Source organism: Triticum aestivum, chromosome 1B (assembly GCF_018294505.1).
Source record: "Triticum aestivum cultivar Chinese Spring chromosome 1B, IWGSC CS RefSeq v2.1, whole genome shotgun sequence".
Classification (NCBI taxonomy): Eukaryota; Viridiplantae; Streptophyta; class Magnoliopsida; order Poales; family Poaceae; genus Triticum; species Triticum aestivum.
The window spans coordinates 247655445-247679103 of record NC_057795.1 but is presented as its reverse complement, the minus strand read 5'-3'; the positions used below and the strand labels follow the sequence as shown (position 1 = coordinate 247679103).

Below are 23659 nucleotides of genomic sequence, written 5' to 3'. Positions count from 1 at the left end.
TTTTCACTCTTATTCGTCTCCTGTTTTGCTTTATTAGCTCTATTAATATCATCTTTCAAAATGGAATCAGGAGTCATAGGAAGCAAAGTAATATTTTTATCCTTATGAACAAGAGTATAGTGATTGTTTCTACCATGGTGTACAGAATTTTTATCAAATTGCCAAGGTCTACCAAGTAATAAGGAACATGCTTGCATAGGTACCACATCACAATCAACATAATCAGCATATGTAGAAATACTAAAATGCACACGAACAGTACGTGTTACCTTAACCTTGCCGCTGTTGTTGAACCATTGGATGTAGTAAGGATGTGGATGTGGTCTTGTGGTGAGAGAAAGCTTCTCCACCATCTCCATGCTAGCCAAGTTGTTGCATGATAGAGGCAAAGGTGTCCCGTCTTTCGATGAGATGGTGGATTTCGCTTTGGTGGAAGTCGACTTTGACGATCCGACTACGAACGTGCGAGGACGTCGCGCCTTAGCAATCGCTAAACCAACTCCGAGAGGTTATTGACCACGCCGGAGCACGATCAACCTGACCACGAGGGTCTGTTTCCTGCGAGCAAACGAAGAACAAGCAAGAAACTAAGATTGCAATCTGGATATTGCGAATATAAGATGAAAGCTTTATTGATCAAGGTGGGGTTCTGTGACGCCTTTGTCTGGTCGTTGAACACAAACGAAGTACGCGAAGTTGCAGCTATGGCGAACTTTTAATCTAAACAAAACCCAAAGTCTAAACGATGCCCTAAGGGCTGTATATATGGGGGAAGAGGGGGGAATTTCGTGGCCCTTGGTGGAGGGATCCGAAATCAACCCTATCTCTTGTTTCCCCACACATACGGACTCTAAAAATAGCCTATACTTATGTATTTCGAAATTACATGGGCCTGGCCCAATAATAAGGTGACGCAGCACCTAAAATAGCCTCGGGACGAAATTTATGAAGTGGCATCTTGTATATTTCGTCCAAGGCTTCATGCACCCATTATGGTGGCTTCAAAGTCCTGAAATCATCACTTGTAACTCCGTTCTTGTTCCCCTTGCGCATGCCATCATCTCCATGCTTGTTCTTGCTCCAATGTTCATCCTTCTCCAAGCTAGGCCCTTCATTTGTAAGCAAAACAAATGTATCCAATTTAGGCAGCATCATATTCTCATGAATATTAGAATCATTACCAAGAAACGAAAGTACCTGGTAATTTAGTTGGCGTGCACGAGCTCTAGTAATTGGTCCAGTATGTATAGCAGCAGGGGCTGTGGGTGTAACAATTGTATTGATGTCCTCATCAGACTTTGGCTCTTATTACACGTGAAGAACATGGTGGAGATGATTCTGATCATGAGACGCAATACATGGCTCCTGAAGACGCTGACAGGTATGAATGTTTAGTTGCTCAACGTGTTTTGAGTGTGCAGATCACACAAGCTGAGCAAAATCAGAGGCACAATTTGTTCCATACCAAGGGAGTTGTGAAGGAACGTTCTGTGCGCGTCATCATAGACGGAGGGAGCTGCAACAACTTGGCTAGCATGGAGATGGTGGAGAAGCTTTCTCTCACCACAAGACCACATCCACATCCTTACTACATCCAATGGTTCAACAACAGCGGCAAGGTTAAGGTAACACGTACTGTTCGTGTGCATTTTAGTATCTCTACATATGCTGATTATGTTGATTGTGATGTGGTACCTATGCAAGCATGTTCCTTATTACTTGGTAGACCATGGCAATTTGATAAAAATTCTGTACACCATGGTAGAAACAATCACTATACTCTTGTTCATAAGGATAAAAATATTACTTTGCTTCCTATGACTCCTGATTCCATTTTGAAAGATGATATTAATACAGCTAATAAAGCAAAACAGGAGACGAATAAGAGTGAAAATCAGATTGTGGCAAAAGAATTTGAGCAACAAATGAAGCCTAATAATAAACCATCTAGTGTTGCTTCTGAAATTAAATTGAAAAGTGCATGTTTATTTGCCACCAAATCTGATATTGATGAGCTAGATTTCAGCAAATCTGTTTGCTATGCTTTTGTGTGCAAAGAGGCATTATTTTCATTCGAGGACGTGCCTTCCTCTTTGCCTCCTGCTGTCACTAACATTTTGCAGGAGTTCGCTGACGTCTTTCCACAAGACGTGCCACCGGGATTACCGCCTATTCGAGGGATTGAGCATCAGATTGACTTAATTCCCGGTGCTTCACTGCCAAACCGTGCACCATACCGTACCAATCCAGAGGAGACGAAGGAGATTATGCGTCAAGTACAGAGCTTCTCGACAAAGGTTATATACGCGAATCCCTTAGTCCTTGTGTTGTTCCTATTATTCTAGTGCCGAAAAAGGATGGTACATCACGTATGTGTGTTGATTGTAGAGGCATTAATAATATTACTATTCGTTATCGTCATCCTATTCCTAGGCTAGATGATATGCTTGATGAATTGAGTGGCTCTACAATATTCTCCAAAGTTGATTTGCGTAGTGGATACCATCAAATTCGTATGAAATTGGGAGATGAATGGAAAACAGCATTTAAAACTAAGTTTGGATTATATGAGTGGTTAGTCATGCCTTTTGGGTTAACTAATGCGCCTAGTACTTTCATGAGACTAATGAACGAAGTTTTACGTGCTTTCATTGGACGATTTGTGGTAGTCTATTTTGATGATATACTGATTTATAGCAGATCTTTGGAAGAACATTTGGAACATTTACGTGCTGTTTTTATTGCTCTACGTGATGCACGTTTGTTTGGTAACCTTGGGAAGTGTACCTTTTGCACCGACCGAGTATCTTTTCTTGGCTATGTTGTTACTCCACAGGGAATTGAAGTTGACAAAGCCAAGATTGAAGCTATTGAGAGTTGGCCGCAGCCCAAAACGGTCACACAAGTGAGGAGTTTTCTTGGCCTTGCTGGATTCTATAGGCGTTTTGTGAGAGATTTCAGCACCATTGCTGCACCTCTCAACGAGCTTACAAAGAAGGATGTGCCTTTTGTTTGGGGTACCGCACAGGAAGAATCCTTCACGGTATTGAAAGATAAGTTGACACATGCTCCTTTACTCCAACTTCCTGATTTTAATAAGACTTTTGAGCTTGAATGTGATGCTAGTGGAATTGGATTAGGAGGTGTGTTATTACAAGATGGCAAACCTGTTGCATACTTTTCTGAAAAATTGAGTGGGCCTAGTCTGAATTATTCTACTTATGATAAAGAATTATATGCTCTTGTTCGGACTTTAGGAACATGGCAACATTATTTATGGCCCAAAGAATTTGTTATACATTCTGATCATGAATCTTTGAAACATATTAAAAGTCAAGCTAAACTGAATCGTAGACATGCTAAATGGGTTGAATTCATTGAAACTTTCCCTTATGTGATTAAACACAAGAAGGGAAAAGAAAATGTTATTGCTGATGCATTGTCTCGTCGCTATACTATGCTTTCACAACTTGACTTCAAAATATTTGGTTTGGAGACCATCAAAGATCAATATGTGCATGATGCTGATTTTAAAGATGTAATGCAGAATTGTAAAGAGGGAAGAATGTGGAACAAGTTGTCGTTAATGATGGATTTGTGTTTCGTGCTAACAAGCTATGCATTCCAGCTAGCTCCGTTCGTCTTTTGTTGTTGCAGGAAGCGCATGGAGGAGGATTAATGGGACATTTTGGCGTGAAGAAGACAGAGGACGTACTTGCTACACATTTCTTTTGGCCAAAGATGAGACGGGATGTTGAGCGTTTTATTGCTCGATGCACTACATGTCAAAAAGCTAAGTCACGACTCAATCCTCATGGTTTATATATGCCTTTGCCTGTACCTAGTGTTCCTTGGGAGGATATATCTATGGACTTTGTTTTAGGTTTACCTCGAACAAAGAAGGGGAGGGATAGCATATTTGTTGTCGTGGATAGATTCTCGAAAATGGCACACTTTATACCATGTCATAAAAGCGATGATGCTGTTAATGTTGCTGATTTGTTCTTTCGTGAAATTATTCGCTTGCATGGTGTGCCAAATACTATTGTTTCAGATCGTGATACTAAATTTCTTAGCCACTTTTGGAGATGTTTATGGGCTAAGTTGGGGACTAAACTGGTTTTTAGTACTACTTGTCACCCCCAAACTGATGGACAAACTGAAGTAGTCAATAGAACGTTGTCTACTATGCTTAGGGCTGTTTTGAAGAATAATAAGAAAATGTGGGAGGAATGCTTGCCTCATATTGAATTTGCTTATAATCGTTCATTGCATTCTACTACTAAGATGTGCCCTTTTGAAGTTGTGTATGGTTTCCTACCTCGTGCACCTATTGATTTGTTGCCTCTTCCATCTTAGGAGAAGGTTAATTTTGATGCTAAACAACATGCTGAATTAATTTTAAAAATGCATGAGTTAACTAAGGAAAACATTGAGCGTATGAATGCTAAATATAAACTTGCTGGAGATAAGGGTAGAAAACATGTTGTGTTTGCACCTGGAGATCTTGTTTGGTTACATTTGCGTAAGGATAGATTTCCTGATTTGCGCAAATCAAAGCTAATGCCACGTGCTGATGGTCCCTTTAAGGTGTTAGAGAAAATAAATGATAATGCATATAAACTTGAGCTGCCTGCAGATTTTGGGGTTAGTCCCACTTTTAACATTGCAGATTTGAAGCCTTATTTGGGTGAGGAAGATGAACTTCCGTCGAGGACGACTTCATTTCAAGAAGGGGAGGATGATGAGGACATCAATACAATTGTTACACCCACAGCCCCTGCTGCTATACATACTGGACCAATTACTAGAGCCCGTGCACGCCAACTAAATTACCAGGTACTTCCGTTTCTTGGTAATGATTCTAATGTTCATGAGAATATGATGCTGCCTAAATTGGATACATTTGTTTTGCTTACAAATGAAGGGCCTAGCTTGGAGAAGGATGAACATTGGAGCAAGAACAAGCATGGAGATGATGGCATGCGCAAGGGGAACAAGAACGGAGTTACAAGTGATGATTTCAGGACTTTGAAGCCACCATAATGGGTGCATGAAGCCTTGGACGAAATATACAAGATGCCACTTCATAAATTTCGTCCCGAGGCTATTTTAGGTGCTGCGTCACCTTATTATTGGGCCAGGCCCATGTAATTTCGAAATACATAAGTATAGGCTATTTTTAGAGTCCGTATGTGTGGGGAAACAAGAGATAGGGTTGATTTCGGACCCCTCCACCGAGGGCCACGAAATTCCCCCCTCTTCCTCCATATATACAGCCCTTAGGGCATCGTTTAGACTTTGGGTTTTGTTTAGATTAAAAGTTCGCCATAGCTGCAACTTCGCGTACTTCGTTTGTGTTCAACGACCAGACAAAGGCGTCACAGAACCCCACCTTGATCAATAAAGCTTTCATCTTATATTCGCAATATCCAGATTGCAATCTTAGTTTCTTGCTTGTTCTTCGTTTGCTCGCAGGAAACAGACCCTCGTGGTCAGGTTGATCGTGCTCCGGCGTGGTCAATAACCTCTCGGAGTTGGTTTAGCGATTGCTAAGGCGCGACGTCCTCGCACGTTCGTAGTCGGATCGTCAAAGTCGACTTCCACCAAAGCGAAATCCACCATCTCATCGAAAGACGGGACACCTTTGCCTCTATCATGCAACAACTTGGCTAGCATGGAGATGGTGGAGAAGCTTTCTCTCACCACAAGACCACATCCACATCCTTACTACATCCAATGGTTCAACAACAGCGGCAAGGTTAAGGTAACACGTACTGTTCGTGTGCATTTTAGTATTTCTACATATGCTGATTATGTTGATTGTGATGTGGTACCTATGCAAGCATGTTCCTTATTACTTGGTAGACCTTGGCAATTTGATAAAAATTCTGTACACCATGGTAGAAACAATCACTATACTCTTGTTCATAAGGATAAAAATATTACTTTGCTTCCTATGACTCCTGATTCCATTTTGAAAGATGATATTAATAGAGCTAATAAAGCAAAACAGGAGACGAATAAGAGTGAAAATCAGATTGTGGCAAAAGAATTTGAGCAACAAATGAAGCCTAATAATAAACCATCTAGTGTTGCTTCTGAAATTAAATTGAAAAGTGCATGTTTATTTGCCACCAAATTTGATATTGATGAGCTAGATTTCAGCAAATCTGTTTGCTATGCTTTTGTGTGCAAAGAGGCATTATTTTCATTCGAGGACGTGCCTTCCTCTTTGCCTCCTGCTGTCACTAACATTTTGCAGGAGTTCGCTGACGTTTTTCCACAAGACGTGCCACCGGGATTACCGCCTATTCGAGGGATTGAGCATCAGATCGACTTAATTCCCGGTGCTTCACTACCAAACCGTGCACCATACCGTACCAATCCAGAGGAGACGAAGGAGATTATGCGTCAAGTACAAGAGCTTCTCGACAAAGGTTATATACGCGAATCCCTTAGTCCTTGTGCTGTTCCTATTATTCTAGTGCCGAAAAAGGATGGTACATCACGTATGTGTGTTGATTGTAGAGGCATTAATAATATTACTATTCGTTATCGTCATCCTATTCCTAGGCTAGATGATATGCTTGATGAATTGAGTGGCTCTACAATATTCTCCAAAGTTGATTTGCGTAGTGGCTACCATCAAATTCGTATGAAATTGGGAGATGAATGGAAAACAGCATTTAAAACTAAGTTTGGATTATATGAGTGGTTAGTCATGCCTTTTGGGTTAACTAATGCACCTAGTACTTTCATGAGATTAATGAACGAAGTTTTACGTGCTTTCATTGGACGATTTGTGGTAGTTTACTTTGATGACATATTGATTTATAGCAGATCTTTGGAAGAACATTTGGAACATTTACTGATGAGGACATCAATACAATTGTTACACCCACAGCCCCTGCTGCTATACATACTGGACCAATTACTAGAGCTCGTGCACGCCAACTAAATTACCAGGTACTTTCGTTTCTTGGTAATGATTCTAATGTTCATGAGAATATGATGCTGCCTAAATTGGATACATTTGTTTTGCTTACAAATGAAGGGCCTAGCTTGGAGAAGGATGAACATTGGAGCAAGAACAAGCATGGAGATAATGGCATGCGCAAGGGAAACAAGAACGGAGTTACAAGTGATGATTTCAGGACTTTGAAGCCACCATAATGGGTGCATGAAGCCTTGGACGAAATATACAAGATGCCACTTCATAAATTTCGTCCCGAGGCTATTTTAGGTGCTGCGTCACCTTATTATTGGGCCAGGCCCATGTAATTTCGAAATACATAAGTATAGGCTATTTTTAGAGTCCGTATGTGTGGGGAAACAAGAGATAGGGTTGATTTCGGACCCCTCCACCAAGGGCCACGAAATTCCCCCCCTCTTCCTCCATATATACAGCCCTTAGGGCATCGTTTAGACTTTGGGTTTTGTTTAGATTAAAAGTTCGCCATAGCTGCAACTTCGCGTACTTCGTTTGTGTTTAACGACCAGACAAAGGCGTCACAGAACCCCACCTTGATCAATAAAGCTTTCATCTTATATTCGCAATATCCAGATTGCAATCTTAGTTTCTTGCTTGTTCTTCGTTTGCTCACAGGAAACAGACCCTCGTGGTCAGGTTGATCGTGCTCCGGCGTGGTCAATAACCTCTCGAAGTTGGTTTAGCGATTGCTAAGGCGCGACGTCCTCGCACGTTCGTAGTCGGATCGTCAAAGTCGACTTCCACCAAAGCGATATCCATCATCTCATCGAAAGACGGGACACCTCTGCCTCTATCACAATGCCTTTTAGCTTTTCACATATTGTTCTTGCTAAGTCACTAATACTATTGCTACTGTTACTACTAACTACTACAAACTATTGCTACTTCTGTTACTGTTACCATTGCTATCGTTACTACTACTATCAAATTACCATACTATTGTGTTATCGATCACACTGCCACATATATTTATATCCAGGTGTGGTTGTATTGGCAACTTAACTACTAATACTTGGAAGTATTCTTGCTCCCCTTGTGTCGAATCAATAAATTTGGGTTGAATACTCTACCCTCGAAAACTGTTGTGACCACCTATTCTTATGGGTTACCAATGGCACGTGTGTGCGCTCTTGTCATTGGTCCGCTTCGTGTTTGCGGTTAGTGATGGAATGTCCATGGGGATGACCATGCGATGCTCTGCATCACTATGCCTCTCATGGAAGCAAAAAAAACACATTTTTTCTCCTTCCAAGAGGCACAGTTGTGCCTCTCACAGAAGCAAATATGTGCCCCACAAGAAACAAACCTGTGCCTCTTGTGGAAGGAAAAAATGATATTTTTTCTTTTGGGGATGCACAACTATACCTCTCGCGGAAGCAAACAATTGCCTCCACAAAACCTAGGGAAATCTTTGCGAAAACCGAAAAGTTGAGAAAAAACAGAAAACCCCCTCAATACCCCGAAAACATGTAAAAAGTCCCAAGGAAGTGCCCAACACGCGACATGTTGTGGCGACTGGGAGAGCACCAAATGACATGCTCTCAGCCAACCAAATGTGAACCTTGAGGGACTCCTACAATGGGTACCCCTTAGTAAGTTGCTCCCAGGCTCTATCTTGTTTTAAATTTATCCAACACGAGGCACTAACTACGTGGGACAAAGCAAGCCTTGCTCCCACGTTGGACAAAGAAGGCATCGGGCTGCTGTAGTCTGTATGTTGTATGGCTAGCTTGACTGGGCATGCATGCGGTCCAGAGGCTCACATTGGACTTTATGTTGTATGGTTAGGAGCGGCTGCCATGTAATTTTAAGTTGTATGGTTAGGCATGCGCATGCGGTCAGGCGTGGTTGTTGTGTGATGAAACGCGAGAGGAACACTTTGTTGTGTTGTTTAATTATACGATTTAATACCCAGCCAACCTAATTGAATTCGGTTATCAAATGCAAAAACCAAATTTAATTGTACAAGCATAAAAAACAAAAATCAGTGTTTTGGTTTCGGTATTCAGTTTGTCAGTTTTATGCCCATTCCTAGAAATTAGTGGTACCACAACACATCAAACCTACTCCTCTAGGAAATAAATGGGAAACCCATGTGCATCACCTGTCTGGTCGAACTCTACAAGCGGCCTAACCATAGCCAAACATCCACAGTGCTGATGGACACTGTTCTCAAGCATATCAGCTTGCCTAGTGAATATTGGAGTTTATCGCTTCTTTCATGAATTTAGACCCCTTAATAAAAATACTACAAGAAATATCTTTGATCAGTGGAAGCTACTACTACCTCCATCTGGGTGTTTTAGGCCCCTTCGTATTTTGGGCTAGACTTCGACCATCTATAGACTACTAAAATCTAAAGTATATGCTATAAAAATTATACTATTGGATTTGTATTTGAGAGAGCTTTCCGATAGTATAATTTTTGTGACATTATTTTATATTTATTTAGTTAAATTTTTACGTCATACCTTAGCCCAAAATAAGATGGGCCTAATAAACCCGGACAGAGGGAGTACTTGAGATAAAATACAATATTCTGCTATAAAAGGAAACACCTTTTTATGCCCATGTACATTCATCTAGGATTTTTTACTTTTGAGTCAAGAAATTAGTTATTATCTCTAATTAGGTTACACAAGGTCATAGTTAAAAAGGAATAGCATTGTTCCACAACATAGTAGATAATGTGACCTCTAACTGGTTGGACCAGGGTTCATAAGATAAGTACGACCATGTTACCCAAACTCATGTAGATGATAGAAAAACAATAAGTGCAAAATATGTTTTCTTTGGCCCATTTTGCCTCGGTCTCACTCTCATGCACAACTCATTGTACCCTCGAAAGTGGCCAAATAAACAAGGCAAATTGTTCTGCTCTTCTTGTTGACATCTTAGCAAACGGTCACGATCGATTCAATAAGATCAATAAGTGGTGCAAGTTCAGCCTTGTCGATCAATTTGAACTCCTACAGAAGGAACAAAATTAGGAACTAGCATTAACAAGTACCCCATTTATTTTTCATTGGCGGGAAAGAAAATCATGTGTTGAACATTCTCTATCACATGGAATTGGTCCAAACACAACAAACTAGATTTAATAGGGATATGCTTACATCTACGTACAATTCAAAAATCCAGACGTTAGAAAAAGGGTCAACAACAAATATTGAACAAAATGCATCATATGATGGTGCATTCCAATATGGTCGTGTAGAATGGGCTAGTAGGCAGATCACGATGCAACTTACGCAGGTGAACAATGTAAAATGCTTGAAGCATGTGTTAAGATGGGCTTCTTCCTTGAGGCTCACAATTTTCTGAAAATGAGTGTGGTAAATATGAGCGTAAACACGAAAAAGGCGCTTGAATATTGTCTTCACAACATCTCGAAAATTTTGTGGGAAAGGTGTTCCTGCACAAATAGTTCAATTCAATCAATTGACAAAATGCACCCCTCCAAGTCCTAACACCAGACTGACATGGTTAATGTAGGCTCTAAACTAGGCAGTATCTTATAAGTTATAACTACCAAGTTTTTGAGGGAATATGGACTCATCATCAAGCTGGACCTCAATCCAGTCCATCAAATACTCCACATATTTTGGTGCCGAAACCTCAATAGGTTTCTTGATCTGCACTCCGTCGGCCCATCTATACTCAAACCTGAAATGCTTATGTTTTGCTAATCAAAGTTACCTTGGTATAATAAATCAACATATAGATCTAAAATGATATATACATGAATGTTCCCAAGAAGGCAAGCATCTTACTTCGATCCGGCAGTCATCGTTGGGCATGTGGAAGGCGTGCAGAACTCCATTAGAGTGCCATATAGTATGTTCACCTGATTGAAGAAATCAACAGCTGTGAAAAAGAAGATGATTTTTAGTAATACGGAAAACTCAGTTTTCTTACAAAGATGTTGCAATCAAAAACTTACTATTAACAGCTAGCCATTCATTGAGATCCTCTCCAGGAGGCAACCGTACAGCATCTCTCAAATTACCATTTCCTAATGTCGCATCAATGTGTTTCTTCAACTGTACGCCCTGCTTAACCAAATAATGAAAAAGATGGGATATGCTAAGCATCAGCAATACTTAGAGGCAACCCTGTCCCTAAAGCTAGGACCCACCAACTACCTATACAAAACCATGCAATGTGAAAGCCCTAAACCCAAGCCTCTAAGGTCTACCCATAACAAATAAAATAGGTAATTTTTGTGGTCAATAATGCATCATCATAGGGAATTAGTAAGCAAATAATATGACATGTGGGTCAGCTCATTAATTTAGTAGATAGAAGCAGACTCCAAGATAAGAGGCGACATATGTAGTGTATAGAGACAACTCTCAAGAGCTTAGATTGAAGGATAGAGGCAGCAAAAGACCAAACTATGAATGTGTAGCCTCAAACTCAGTTGAAAGAAATGATGTTAAGCTATTTGAATGATGTTTCAGATATTTTCACATCATATTCTCATGTATAACCCTGTTATAATTATAATTTTTGACAAAGCAATTCATTTTCAAAATAATATTTTGAGTTGTTGACTCCTTTGTTTTCTCTTATGGCCACACGATGGAATTATGCAATTATGAAATTAAAATATTTGTAATGATGGAGAATACCACTACCTTATTACCAGATGGTGCATTCTTCTTGGGCCTAAATGTCCTTTGGTTCCTGCTGCCATCAACCCAACTCAAAATAAAAGTTAGATAAAGAAATAAACATAGAGTGGTTAATGAACAATACAAAAATTTATTATGGGATGCGATTAACAATAAATTCAAATAAACATCGATAATTTTTAAAAGTGTGCTTGATAATTTTCATGTAAAATGAATTGTGTTCCATTGGCAATAAAATGAAAATAATTGGTGGTCTATTAATGTTCATGGCACTCATTTTTTTCACATGGCCAAATTATTGGGCATCCCCTCTAAAAAATTGCATCCCTAAAAATATTTCATATAACATTTGGACATGAATATGTGCATTTCTAAAATTTTCATATTTTTGACATTTGAAAACAAATTTTCGACGTGCGCAAGCAAATGCTTCCCATGGAGAGTTGGACCCTTGAAGTTAGCCTCTCTATGTACTAAAAAATATAGACAATAATGATAGTAGTTTCTAAAACCTCATTGGTTCCAAAATCAATATCCTCTATTGACTCCTAAATATTATCTATCTAAATATCTATCTCGCATTATTCTATTTTGTACACATGAATGTTGTTACATCATCTTACTTATTGTTGGTTGTCTGATTGAAATATTGCGACATCAGCAAATCCTGCATGTACTCATAAGTTCATTTGTTTGGATTATTGTAAGAATGCAAACAATGCCACCTAATAAAGTCATTGATGAGGACATGAATACTACAGTTACACCCATGATACCTCCAGCTACATATACTGGACACTTTACTAGAGCTCGTCCATGCCAATTAAATTACCAGGTACTTTTGTTTCTTGGTAACAATTCTAATGTTCATGAGAATATGATGCTGCCTAAATTGGATACATTTGTTTTGCTTACAAATGAAGGGCCTAGCTTGGACAAGAAGGATGAACATTGGAGTAAGAACAAGCATGGAGATGATGGCATGCGGAAGAGGACCAAGAACAGAGTTTCAAATGATGATTTCAGGACTTTGAAGCCACCATAATGAGTGCATGAAGGCTTGGACGAAATATACTAGATGCTACTTCATAAATTTCATCCAGAGGCTATTATAGGCGTCCCGTCACCTTATTATCTGGCTAGGCCCATGTAATTTCGAAATACTTCAGTATAGGCTTTTTGTAGAGCCTGTATGTGTGGGGAAACAGAGTTAGGGTTGGTTTCGGACCCCTCCTCCAAGGGGTCACGAAATTCCCCCTATTCCTCCATATATACAATCCTTATGGCATCGCTTATACTTTCGGTTTTGTTTAGATTAAACCTCGCCGTTGCTGCAACTTGCGTACTTCTGTGTTCAACGACCACACAAAGACATCACATAACCCCACTTTCAACAATAAATCTTTCCTCTTATATTTGCAATATCAATATTGCAATCTCAGTTTCTTGCTTGTTCTTCGTTTGCTCGCAAGAATTAGACCCTCATGGTCAGGTTGATCGTGCTCCAGCGTGCTCAATAACCCTGAGAAGTTGGTTTAGCAATTCCTAAGGCGCGGCGTCTCGTACATTCTTAGTCCGATCGTCAAAGTCGACTCCCAAAGAAAATGATAGCTATCTCATTGAAACATCGAGACACCTTCGCCTCTATCAAGTGGTGTCAGATTTCTAGGTTGCTTGGTGAGATTTTACTAGTTTTTCATAGTCTAGATTGCATCTATCCTTCATACCCAGAGTCCACAAAAACCAAAAAAATTAGGGTTAGTTCATCATATCCGGACTAGACTAGCCATTGCATAATCTCTTCAGTGTTTTGCTTTGTTGAATTTGCGGTTGCATCATCATGTCAAGTTACTGGTCTTAGCATTTAGTCCTTTAGAACTTTGAGTTCTGCTCACAAGTTGTCAAACCGCCTCCGCACCACCTTCATCGCTGCCATATACCACCACCCCACCATATACAACGCTGCTTCCATATACCACCACCCCCACCATATACATCGTCGTTGCCATATACAACCACCAATCCGAGTCGACATATACCACCACCATATAGCACCACCAATCCGAGTCCACATATACAACCGCCTGTCCACCAATCTGAGTCCACATAGGCCACCGCACGTTCGCCACCAATCCGAGTTCTTTCCATATTAGGTTTGGTTTCGAGATCCATCTATTTCTAGATTCGTGTTGCCTTGTCTGAGTAGGTTTAGGGTTTCATCAATCTTTCTCTGTCCGTAGAAGAGGGGTGATTCCAATAAAAATCATTAGACCCCCGGATAGTTTTTTGGCCAAATTTTCAGCGGTTCAATTTTTTGCATATCCTGTATTTAGGCCCTGGGGAGCGTTTTGAGACGCTCACCATTATAGTGTTTTTTGTCGCACTTTTTGGCCGTCGCTGCCCTGATTTCCAAAAAAAGTCAAAAACATTTCGTGCCTATCCTGTTATTTTGACTTGGGAAGATTTTTTAAACACTCACCATTATAGTGATTTTCTAAAAAGAAAAGAGAGCAAAAAAAGGGCAAAAAAGAGCGAAAAAAGAGAAATTTTCAGAGTGCTTTTCCCTTGTTTCCGTGGAGTGCCATGATTTTGTTTGTGTTCTAGGCTCGTGTCTCTAGCACGACTAGCCTAGGACCAGCACAGTACCGTCGTTGAGCGTTTATTCAATTTTGCATCTCTGAATTGATTATTGTTGACTCTTTTTGCTACCATATTATAAGCCTTCCCAGCTCCACATACATCTACGTCGTGCGTTCACACCACCTGGCAATAGCTCCGTCCAAGCTTTGAGGAGTTTTTGACCACAACAGTTGCCGATCACCACCTGCTACTTGGTAAGAACGAGTAATAATTTGTGATTCACTTGATAGATTTGTGGCTTTCCACAACTCCACATCCTCTTAGTAGTTTATAGGACCTATTCTTGTGTGTTTCTATTGCTGCTAACCATGGAAGGATCACAAGCCCACGAGACTGGCTAGGAGAACATGACAAACAAGGAGCTACATGATAAATTTCAGCAAATTATGAGTGGAGAGGTGCAAGATTTGCTAACCATTTTTGAAGAGGCCATGGACAAGATAGATGGCACTGAGAAGATGTTAGAAACAAAGTTCGATAACAAGTTTAATGAACTACTCGCGTGTCTTCCAGAACTACCACCAACTGCACTTGTCACACCTCTGCAACAACAACAACAACAACAACAACAACAATGTCGCCTTGCAAATCAAGTGAGATGAGTAATGCGTGTTCCCCTTGAGCCTGGCCAAACTTCTGGTGCTGTTGCACCTACAGTTGATGCTTCTATGGCTCCTGCAGCTACCGAGGAGGATGAATACAAGGGCGATTACGGGGATGAAGTTGATCATAATCAGAACTACGTGCAACCACCAGCACTACTACCAGGTCGTCCACATGCAAATGATACAAGGTACGAGATCATGACCATCTTCCTAAAGTAAAATTGAATATTCCTACACTTGAGGCTAGATATCTTCACGATATATATCTTTCTTTGGAGTTAGAAACTAAACAACGTTTTACATACTTACAATATTCCGAGGAGAGACGTGTTGCTGCTATTGTTTGTGCATTCACTAGTTTTGCTTGTGTGTGATGGTCTAAACATTCTAGATTATATCATGATAATATCCCTGCTACTTGGGCTGCTTTGAAAATTGCTATGCGTACTCGTTGGGTTCCACCATATTATCAACGTGAATTACTCCAAAAATTACAGCGTTTAAGACAAGGAAAAAAAATTCTATAGAGGAATATTATCAGGAATTGCAAACTGGCATGATTAGATGTGGTATTGTTGAGGATAATGAAGCTATGCTTGCAGGTTTTATGGTTGGATTAAATAGAGAGATTCAGACCATTTTAGAGTATAAGGAGTATAATAATATCACTTGTTTATTCCATCTTGCTTGGAAAACTGAACATGAAGTGCAGGATCGACAGACATTGGCACGTACTAATTTTTCTGCAGAACGATCTTCGTCATGGACACCACATATATCTTCTACTTCCACATGTCCTGGTGCAACATCGCCTACTTTACCCGCCAAGTCCAGCCGAGATACAAGAACAGAGGCACCACGACCACCATCCCCCAAGAGCACACTTTCTGGTCCCGCACACAGCTCTTCTTAAACCATCGCATCAACAGGGCAAACACATGAGGTTATATGCCATCATTGCAAGGGTGGAGATCACTATGCGAGCAAATGTCCATCTCCGCGTGCGATGATTGTTACTGAGGATGGTTGGTATGAGTCCGCTAGTGACTATGATGAGGAGACTTCGGCTCTTATTGCTAGTGAAGAGCAGGGTGGACATGATTTTGAACAAGAGACACACTACATGGCTGCTAAAGACGCTGACAGGTTTGAAAGTTTAGTTGCTCAATGTTTTTTGAGTGTGCAAGTCACCCAAGCTGAGCAAAATCTAAGGAACAATTTGTTTCATACAAAGGGAGTTGTGAAGGAACGTTCTATTCATGTCATCATAGATGGAGGGAGCTGCAACAACTTGGCTAGCATGGAGATGGCGGAGAAGCTTTCTCTGACCACAAAAGCACATCTGCATCCTTACTACATTAAAGGTTCAACAACAACGGCAAGGTTAAGGTAACCCGTACTGTTCGTGTGCATTTTAGTATCGCTACATATGCTGATTATGTTGATTGTGATGTGGTACCCATGCAAGCATGTTCCTTATTACTTGGTAGACGATACCAAATCGGTAAAAATTATGTACTCGATGGTAGAAACAATCAGTATACTCTTGTTCATAAGGATAAACATATTGCTTTGCTTCCTATGACTCCTGAACACATTTTGAAAGATATATTAATAGAGCTAGTAAAGCAAAACAGGAGCACAATAAGAGTGAAAATCAGATTGTGGCAAAAGAATTTGAGCAAGAAATGAAGCCTAAAAACAAACCATCATCTTGTTGCTTCTGAAATTAAATTGAAAAGTGGATGCTTACTTGCCACCAAATCTGATATTGATGATATAGATTTCGGCAAATCTGTTTGGTATGCTTTTGTGTGCAAAGAGGCATTATTTTCATTAAAGGACGTGCCTCTTTGCCTCCTGTTGTCACTAACATTTTGTAGGAGTTTGCTGACGTCTTTCCACAAGACGTGCCACTGGGATTACCACTCATTCAAGGGATTGAGCATGAAATTGACTTAATACCCGGCGCATCGCTACCCAACCATGCACCATACCGTACCAATCTAGAGGAGACGAAGGAGATTATGCGCCAAGTACAGGAGCTGCTCGATAAAGGATATATATGTGAATACCTTAATCCTTGTGTTGTTCCTATTATACTAGTGCTGAAAAAGGATGGTACACCGCGTACATGTGTTGACCCTAGAGGCATTAATAATATTACTGTTAGTTATCGTCCTCCTGTTCCTTGGCTAGATGATATGATTCATGAATTGAGTGGCTCTACTATTTTCTCCAAAGTTGATTTGCATAGTGGATACCATCAAATTCGTATGAAATTGGGAGATGAATGGAAAACAACATTTAGAACTAAGTTTGGATTATATGAGTGGTTAGTCATGCCTGTTGGGTTAACTAATGCACCTAGTACTTTCACGAGATTAATGAACGAAGTTTTACATGCTTTTATTTGATGATTTGTGGTAGTTTACTTTGATGATATACTGATTTATAGCAGATCTTTGGACGAACAGTTAGAACATTTACGTGTTGTTTTCATTGCTCTATTTGATGAACGTTTGTTTGGTAGCCTTAGGAAGTGCACCCTTTGCACCTACAGAGTATCATTTCTTGGCTATGTTGTTACTCCACAGGGAACTGAGGTTGATAAAGCCAAGACTGAAGCTATTCAGAGTTGGCCGCAATCCAAAATGGTCCCACAAGTGAGGATTTTTCGTGGACTTCCTGGTTTCTATAGGCGTTTTGTGAGGGATTTTAGCACCATTGCTGCACCTCTCAATGAACTTACAAAGAAGGATGTGCCTTTTGTTTGGAGTACTACACAGGAAGAAGCCTTCACTATATTGAAAGATAAGTCGACGCATGCTCCTTTACTCAAATTTCCTGACTTTAATAAGACTTTTGAGCTCGAATATGATGCCAGTGGAATTGTATTAGGAGGTGTGTTATTACAAGATGGTAAACCTGTTGCATACTTTTCTGAAAAATTGAGTGGGCCTAGTCTGAACTATTCTACTTATGATAAAGAACTATATGCTCTTGTTCGGACTTTAGAAACATGGCAAAATTATTTATGGCCCAAAATATTTATTATACATTCTTATCATGAATCATTGAAACATATTAAAAGTCAAGCAAAACTGAACCATAGACATGCTAAATGGGTTGAATTCATTAAGACTTTCCCTTATGTCATAATACACAAGAAGGGTAAAGAAAATGTTATTGCTGATGCACTGTCTCGTTGTTATACTATGCTTTCACAACTTGACTTTAAAATATTTGGTTTGGAGACCATCAAAGATCAATATGTGCATGATGCTGAATTTAAAGATGTATTGTAGAATAGTAAAGAAGGGATAACATGGAACAAGTTCGTCATTAATCATGGATCGATTTGTGTTTCGTGCTAACAAGCTATGCATTCCATCTAGCTCCGTTCATATTTTGTTGTTGCAGGAGGCGCGTGGAGGAGGATTAATGGCACACTATGGCGTGAAAAAGACAGAGGACATACTTGCAACACACTTCACGACTTGATCCTCATGGTTTATATATGCCTTTGCATGTACCTAGTGTTCCATGGAAGGATATATCGATGGACTTCGTTTTAGGTTTACCTTGGACTAAGAAGAGGAGGGATAGCATATTTGTTGTCGTGGATAGATTTTCCAAAATGCACACTTTCTACCATGTCATGAAAAGCGATGATGCTGCTAATGTTGTTGATTTGTTCTTTCGTAAAATTATTCACTTGCATGTTGTGCTAAATACTATTGTGTCAGATCGTGATACTAAGTTTCTTAGCCACTTTTGGAGATGTTTATTGGCTAAGTTGGGGACTAAACTGCTTTTAGTACGACATGTCACACCCAAATTGATGGACAAACTAAAGTAGTCAATAGAACATTGTCTACTGTGCTTAGGGCTGTTTTGAAAAATAACTTTAAAATGTGGGAAGAATGCTTGCCTCATATTGAATTTCCTTATAATCACTAGTTGCATTCTACTACTAAAATGCGCCCTTTTGAAATTGTGTATGGTTTCCTAGCTTGTGCACCCAATTATTTGTTGCCTCTTCCATCTCCGGAGAAGGTTAATTTTGATGCTAAACAACGTGCTAAATTGATCTTAAAAATGCATGAGTTAACTAAGGAAAACATATAGCGTTTGAATGCTAAATATAAACTTGTTGGAGATAAGGGTAGAAAACATGTTGTCTTTGCACCTGGCGATCTTGTTTGGTTACATTTGCGTAAGGATAGGTCTCCTGACTTGCACAAATCCAAGCTAATGCCACGTGCTGATGGTCCTTTTAAGGTGTTAGAGAAAATAAATGACAATGCATATGAACTTGAGATGCCTGCAGATTTTGGGGTTAGTCCCACTTTAAACATTGCAGATTTGAAGCCTTATTTGGGTGAGGAATATGAGGTTCCGTCGAGGACGACTTCAATTCAAGAAGGGGAGGATGATGAGGACATCAATACTACAGTTACACCCACAATCCCTGCAGCTACATATACTGGACCAATTACTAGAGCTCGCACAAGCCAATTAAATTACCAGGTACTTTCATTTCTTGGTAATGATTCTAATGTTCATGAGAATATGCTGCCTAAATTGAATACATTTGTTTTACTTACAATTGAAGGGGCTACCTTTGACAAGAAGGATGAACATTGGAGCAAGGATAAGCATGGAGATGATGGCATGCACAAGGAGACCAAGAACAGAGTTTCAAGTGATGATTTTAGGACTTTGAAGCCACCATAATGAGTGCATGAAGGCTTGGACAAAATTTAAAAGATGCTAGTTCATAAATTTCGTCTAGAGGCTAATATTGGTGTTGCGTCACATTATTAATGGTCAAGGCCCATGTAATTTCGAAATGCTTCAGTATATGTTGTTTATTGAGTCCGTATGTATGGGGAAACAAAGTTAGGGTTGGTTTCGGAACCCTCCTCCAAGGGGTCACAAAATTCCCCCTATTCCTCCATATATACAGCCCTTGGGGCATCGGTTAGACTTTGGGTATTGCTTAGATTAAAGTTCGCCATTGTTGCCACTCACGTACTTCCTTTGTGTTCAACGACCAGACAAAGACATCACCGAACCACACTTCATCAATAAATTTATCCTCTTATATTCCCAATATCCAGATTGCAATCTCAGTTTCTTGCTTGTTCTTCGTTTGCTCGCAGGAAATAGACCCGCATCGTGATGTTGATAGTGCTCCGGCATGATCAGTAAACCTCGGAAGTTGGTTTAGCGACCGCTAAGGCGCGATGTGTCGCACGTTCGTAGTCGGATCGTCAAAGTCGACTCCCATAGAACACGATAGCTATCTGATTGAAACATCGGGATACCTTCGCCTCAATCAGCCATACATATCTTACTTTTCACAAGTTAATGTTTTTTTGTCATTTTTGTGTGGTATATGTGTTCGATGCTTGGAGCATATGCTTCAATTTTGTTGTTAAATGGTGATATTGTAGTAAGTTTAGTTCAAAGTTTTTTTCCATTTACATCACTTTTCACATACTTCATAGGTTTTACTGTTTTAAAATGTAAACCAAATACTCTTTTATATTTGTTTGCCAATTGTTTTAGTTGTTTTTAAACACCTATTTATGCATCTTTTCTAAGACTGTCCCGGTGACAACGTACGAGACATCATCTATTTTAACTAAATAGGTGGTACCCACTATCTTATTTCTCTCAATATGCAAACAAAAGCACATAAATATGATATCATGCTTGGTAAAAGGTCCACCTCTTGAGAACAATGCTACATATCTAATATTTACCCGAGGTTTGTATGGTTTCGGCTAATCACCCTCAGTTTAATCAATACATTAAGGGGACATTGGATCACAATGTCAAATGCGGACCATACATGTCATATGTAGATCATTTTTGGACCTCAATATGGAAAAATGCATGCCACTATAATATGTTGCCTATTCTTTGCACATGCATACCTCGATGTCATATTGTTAGTCATTTGGTTGGAATTGGGTGTCATTAACAAGTTATGCATTTAGTCATCATTCTGATTTTTTGTATTAATCTACGATGCAAATATTACCACCTCATCAAGTCATGCATTCCTTTCTTTTTTGGAGGAATCAAGTCATGCATCTCAATCCAAATTTAAATGTTTTTCCCTAATTTTGGTGTGGTATATGATTTGGATGCTTGGAGAAAACTTATATATCATATGCTTCACATTTCTGATAAAAGATGTGGTTGCATTCATTTTCGTTCAAAACTACGTCTCTTATCTCTCTCTCTCTCTCTCTCTCTCTATGTGTGTGTGTGTGTGTGCGTGTGTGTGTGTCATATACTTTGTCGATTTTATCATTCAAAAGTGTAAAACTGAGAAGACCCTTACATTATTTTCCATTAGATTTAGTTATTTTTAAGAACTTTTTTGTACATGTTTATCTCTTCCAATGGCAATACACTGGGCACCCACTGGTATAACTAAATATGTTATCCCCACTAACTTATTTCTCTAGCATGCATACGTACCACCACATGCATGGGAGAAACCCACCTCCATAAGCAAGTATGCATTCCAGTATATGATGCTACCATATATCATTGAAATATACTATAACAAATTCATGTAACAATGTGCATGCTTTCATCTATTTGTATAAATGCAGAGTATAACAAACTTGGAACTTAGACACATATTCATTGGAGGAGCATATTTGGGGCCACCGGGCTATGGCCATCCTTTTGAAAAAAGCAATATTTTATGGATAGTACATATGTCCCTATTGTTGGCCAAGTTGTTTGACAAGACTGAATCTTAGCCAACTAGCTAGTATTATTTCTCTAAGTGACCTTATAGACAACATCATAGAGAAAAACATATAAATTACAGAACACAAAATGATATGTAAAACCATGAAAAATGCAAATACTTAAGGCAAACAAGAACATAAACATAATTCATACTTGCTTCCCAAGCCGAAGAGACTCATTGTTTGCTTTCACCCAATTGATCTAGAAATAGTTGAGCTTGTGATGTGGGGGTGGGGGAGAAAAGGGCGTGGAGAAATCAAAGATATTGTCACCGATCTTCGATGCTATCATGTGTGAACGCAAGCTGGAAAAATAGTAGAGAGAGTATTACCATTGAGAAGATTTTATCCTCCCTTTGTTCCTTGTTCCTCTCATTTGGCTCCCCTAATTTAGTTTTTCTTCCGTTATTCTCTATTTTTGTCAGTTCTTGTTGTGGTGGTGATGTCATTGTGTTATTTTAGAATAGTTCGGCGGGGTCTTAGGGAGGAGAGGCTAATATGGGCATGCATGGTTGATATCGCTTCTCTGCTTTGGACCTCACAAGAGAAAGAACATGATCTCTCTCTCTCTCTCTCTCTCTCTCTCTCTCTCTCTCTCTGACACACACACACAAAAAACACACACACACACACACACACAAACACACACATGTTTAGAACCTATCGTATGTGCTTAATAGTTAATGTAATGATGTCAACCTCTATTCCTCCTACAACCAGAATGGTCGATGCCTCTTTCTCTCCTTTGGGCATCAAAATATATTTTCACTATCCAAGCTGGAAGGTATTATTCAAAATATGGGAGTTTCGATGTTTGCATTATAATACAGAATGAATGGATTGTGTAGTGTCAAAACTAGATAGAAACTTGCAATGTGGTTGCTACAAGTTGCACAACCTTAGCTTCCAACTCTCAAAGACAATATATGATGACATGTATGATATCTTTATTAGAAAATATCACATATACTCTATTAGCTATTCATCAACACTCTACGTCCGCATGGGCTAGTATGCAAAAGAAAGTACGGTATTTAAAATGTAGGTAGTATGAGATGGCACTTTTAACCATTGGTGGAACTTTAATTTTTATGGTACTTATTGAGGAATTGAACTATTTCATTTTCTTGTTACTTCTAGAGATATTGGATTCTTTCATTTGTGTTATTGTCACATCCCAGAATTTTCCCAAATCGAGACAGTTTAAAAAATTAGAGGATTAGAAATTTGCTAGAAAACCCAGTGTGTGCTTGCTAATCAACTAACATTGCATAGGCTTATGTGTTGTCAGACCCTGATTAACCACTTAGGAGGGTTAAAGGCCCCGCACAACAAAGTAGAACCATAACTCCCTCTCTCGCGCGGATTGATAGGCCCCACATGTCAGGGTCGCCCTCAACTTCCCGCAAGTACCGCGACCAAGCACGCGCCCATGACCAAGCGTACGATGCATACAACCCCCATGTCTTCACAGCCATCATGCACATCCGCCGCTGCCTCCATGCCCTATAAATACCCCTCACTTCCCTCTACGAAAGCCCCAACACTACGACATACATCATCGTCAGGCTGCCTCGCCATGACCCCACCTTCGCTGCTCTACCCTAGAAACTTTGGCGAGGATTCCGTCAAATCCAGCCACCGCCTAGAATGGATCCTGCCACCAATAGCTTCCCTATTCCCAGCCAAACCCCATGGACATTATCACCGATCCCAAACCCCCTTAGAGGACAACTTTCGATGATAGCTGAAGCTCGCTGTTGTGTCACAGTTCCTTGTCATGAGCACCATAAGAGCCCAGCCCTAGGACCTTGTCCATTGCATTTGATTTAGCCATGTGCATCCCCCTGTCCCATCCATTTGTCCAGATAAGAACATGAAGCAACCATCATTATCATCTTCTCTAGTGAGTTGTTGTCATCATTACCGTTGCTCCAAGGACCACAAGAATCACCAGAAGGACCGTCGCGCAAGCGGCACCATGTTGTCCACTTCCTCGAC

General features: G+C 39.8%; 1 protein-coding gene across 2 annotated transcripts; it reads right to left on the bottom strand.

Annotated features, from left to right (window-relative positions):
• Positions 1-9555: 9555 nt before the first annotated feature.
• Positions 9556-22011, bottom strand: LOC123117925 (MOB kinase activator-like 1A). 2 transcript variants are annotated; one of them, XM_044538583.1, is made up of 7 exons: positions 21813-22011; positions 11635-11686; positions 10938-11046; positions 10768-10861; positions 10527-10660; positions 10246-10409; positions 9556-9963 (listed from the first exon to the last, which is right to left on the bottom strand). In XM_044538583.1, exons 1-7 carry the CDS (start codon positions 21836-21838, stop codon positions 9889-9891), a joined length of 654 nt encoding a protein of 217 aa, XP_044394518.1. In that variant the 5' UTR covers positions 21839-22011; the 3' UTR covers positions 9556-9888. The 2 variants fall into 2 exon arrangements, with proteins under 2 accessions (XP_044394518.1, XP_044394520.1); XM_044538585.1 differs by having other exon boundaries at positions 9557-9963; positions 11635-11683; positions 21813-22009.
• Positions 22012-23659: the final 1648 nt, after the last annotated feature.

Coding starts and splice junctions, on each gene's coding strand:
- LOC123117925 (XM_044538583.1), bottom strand. CDS start 21,838: ATGAGTCTCTTCGGCTTGGGAAGCAA. Junction 11,047..11,634: donor ATGCACCATCTGGTAATAAG/GTAGTGGTATTC, acceptor TTGGTTAAGCAG/GGCGTACAGTTGAAGAAACA. Junction 9,964..10,245: donor ATTTTACATTGTTCACCTGC/GTAAGTTGCATC, acceptor TTCCTTCTGTAG/GAGTTCAAATTGATCGACAA.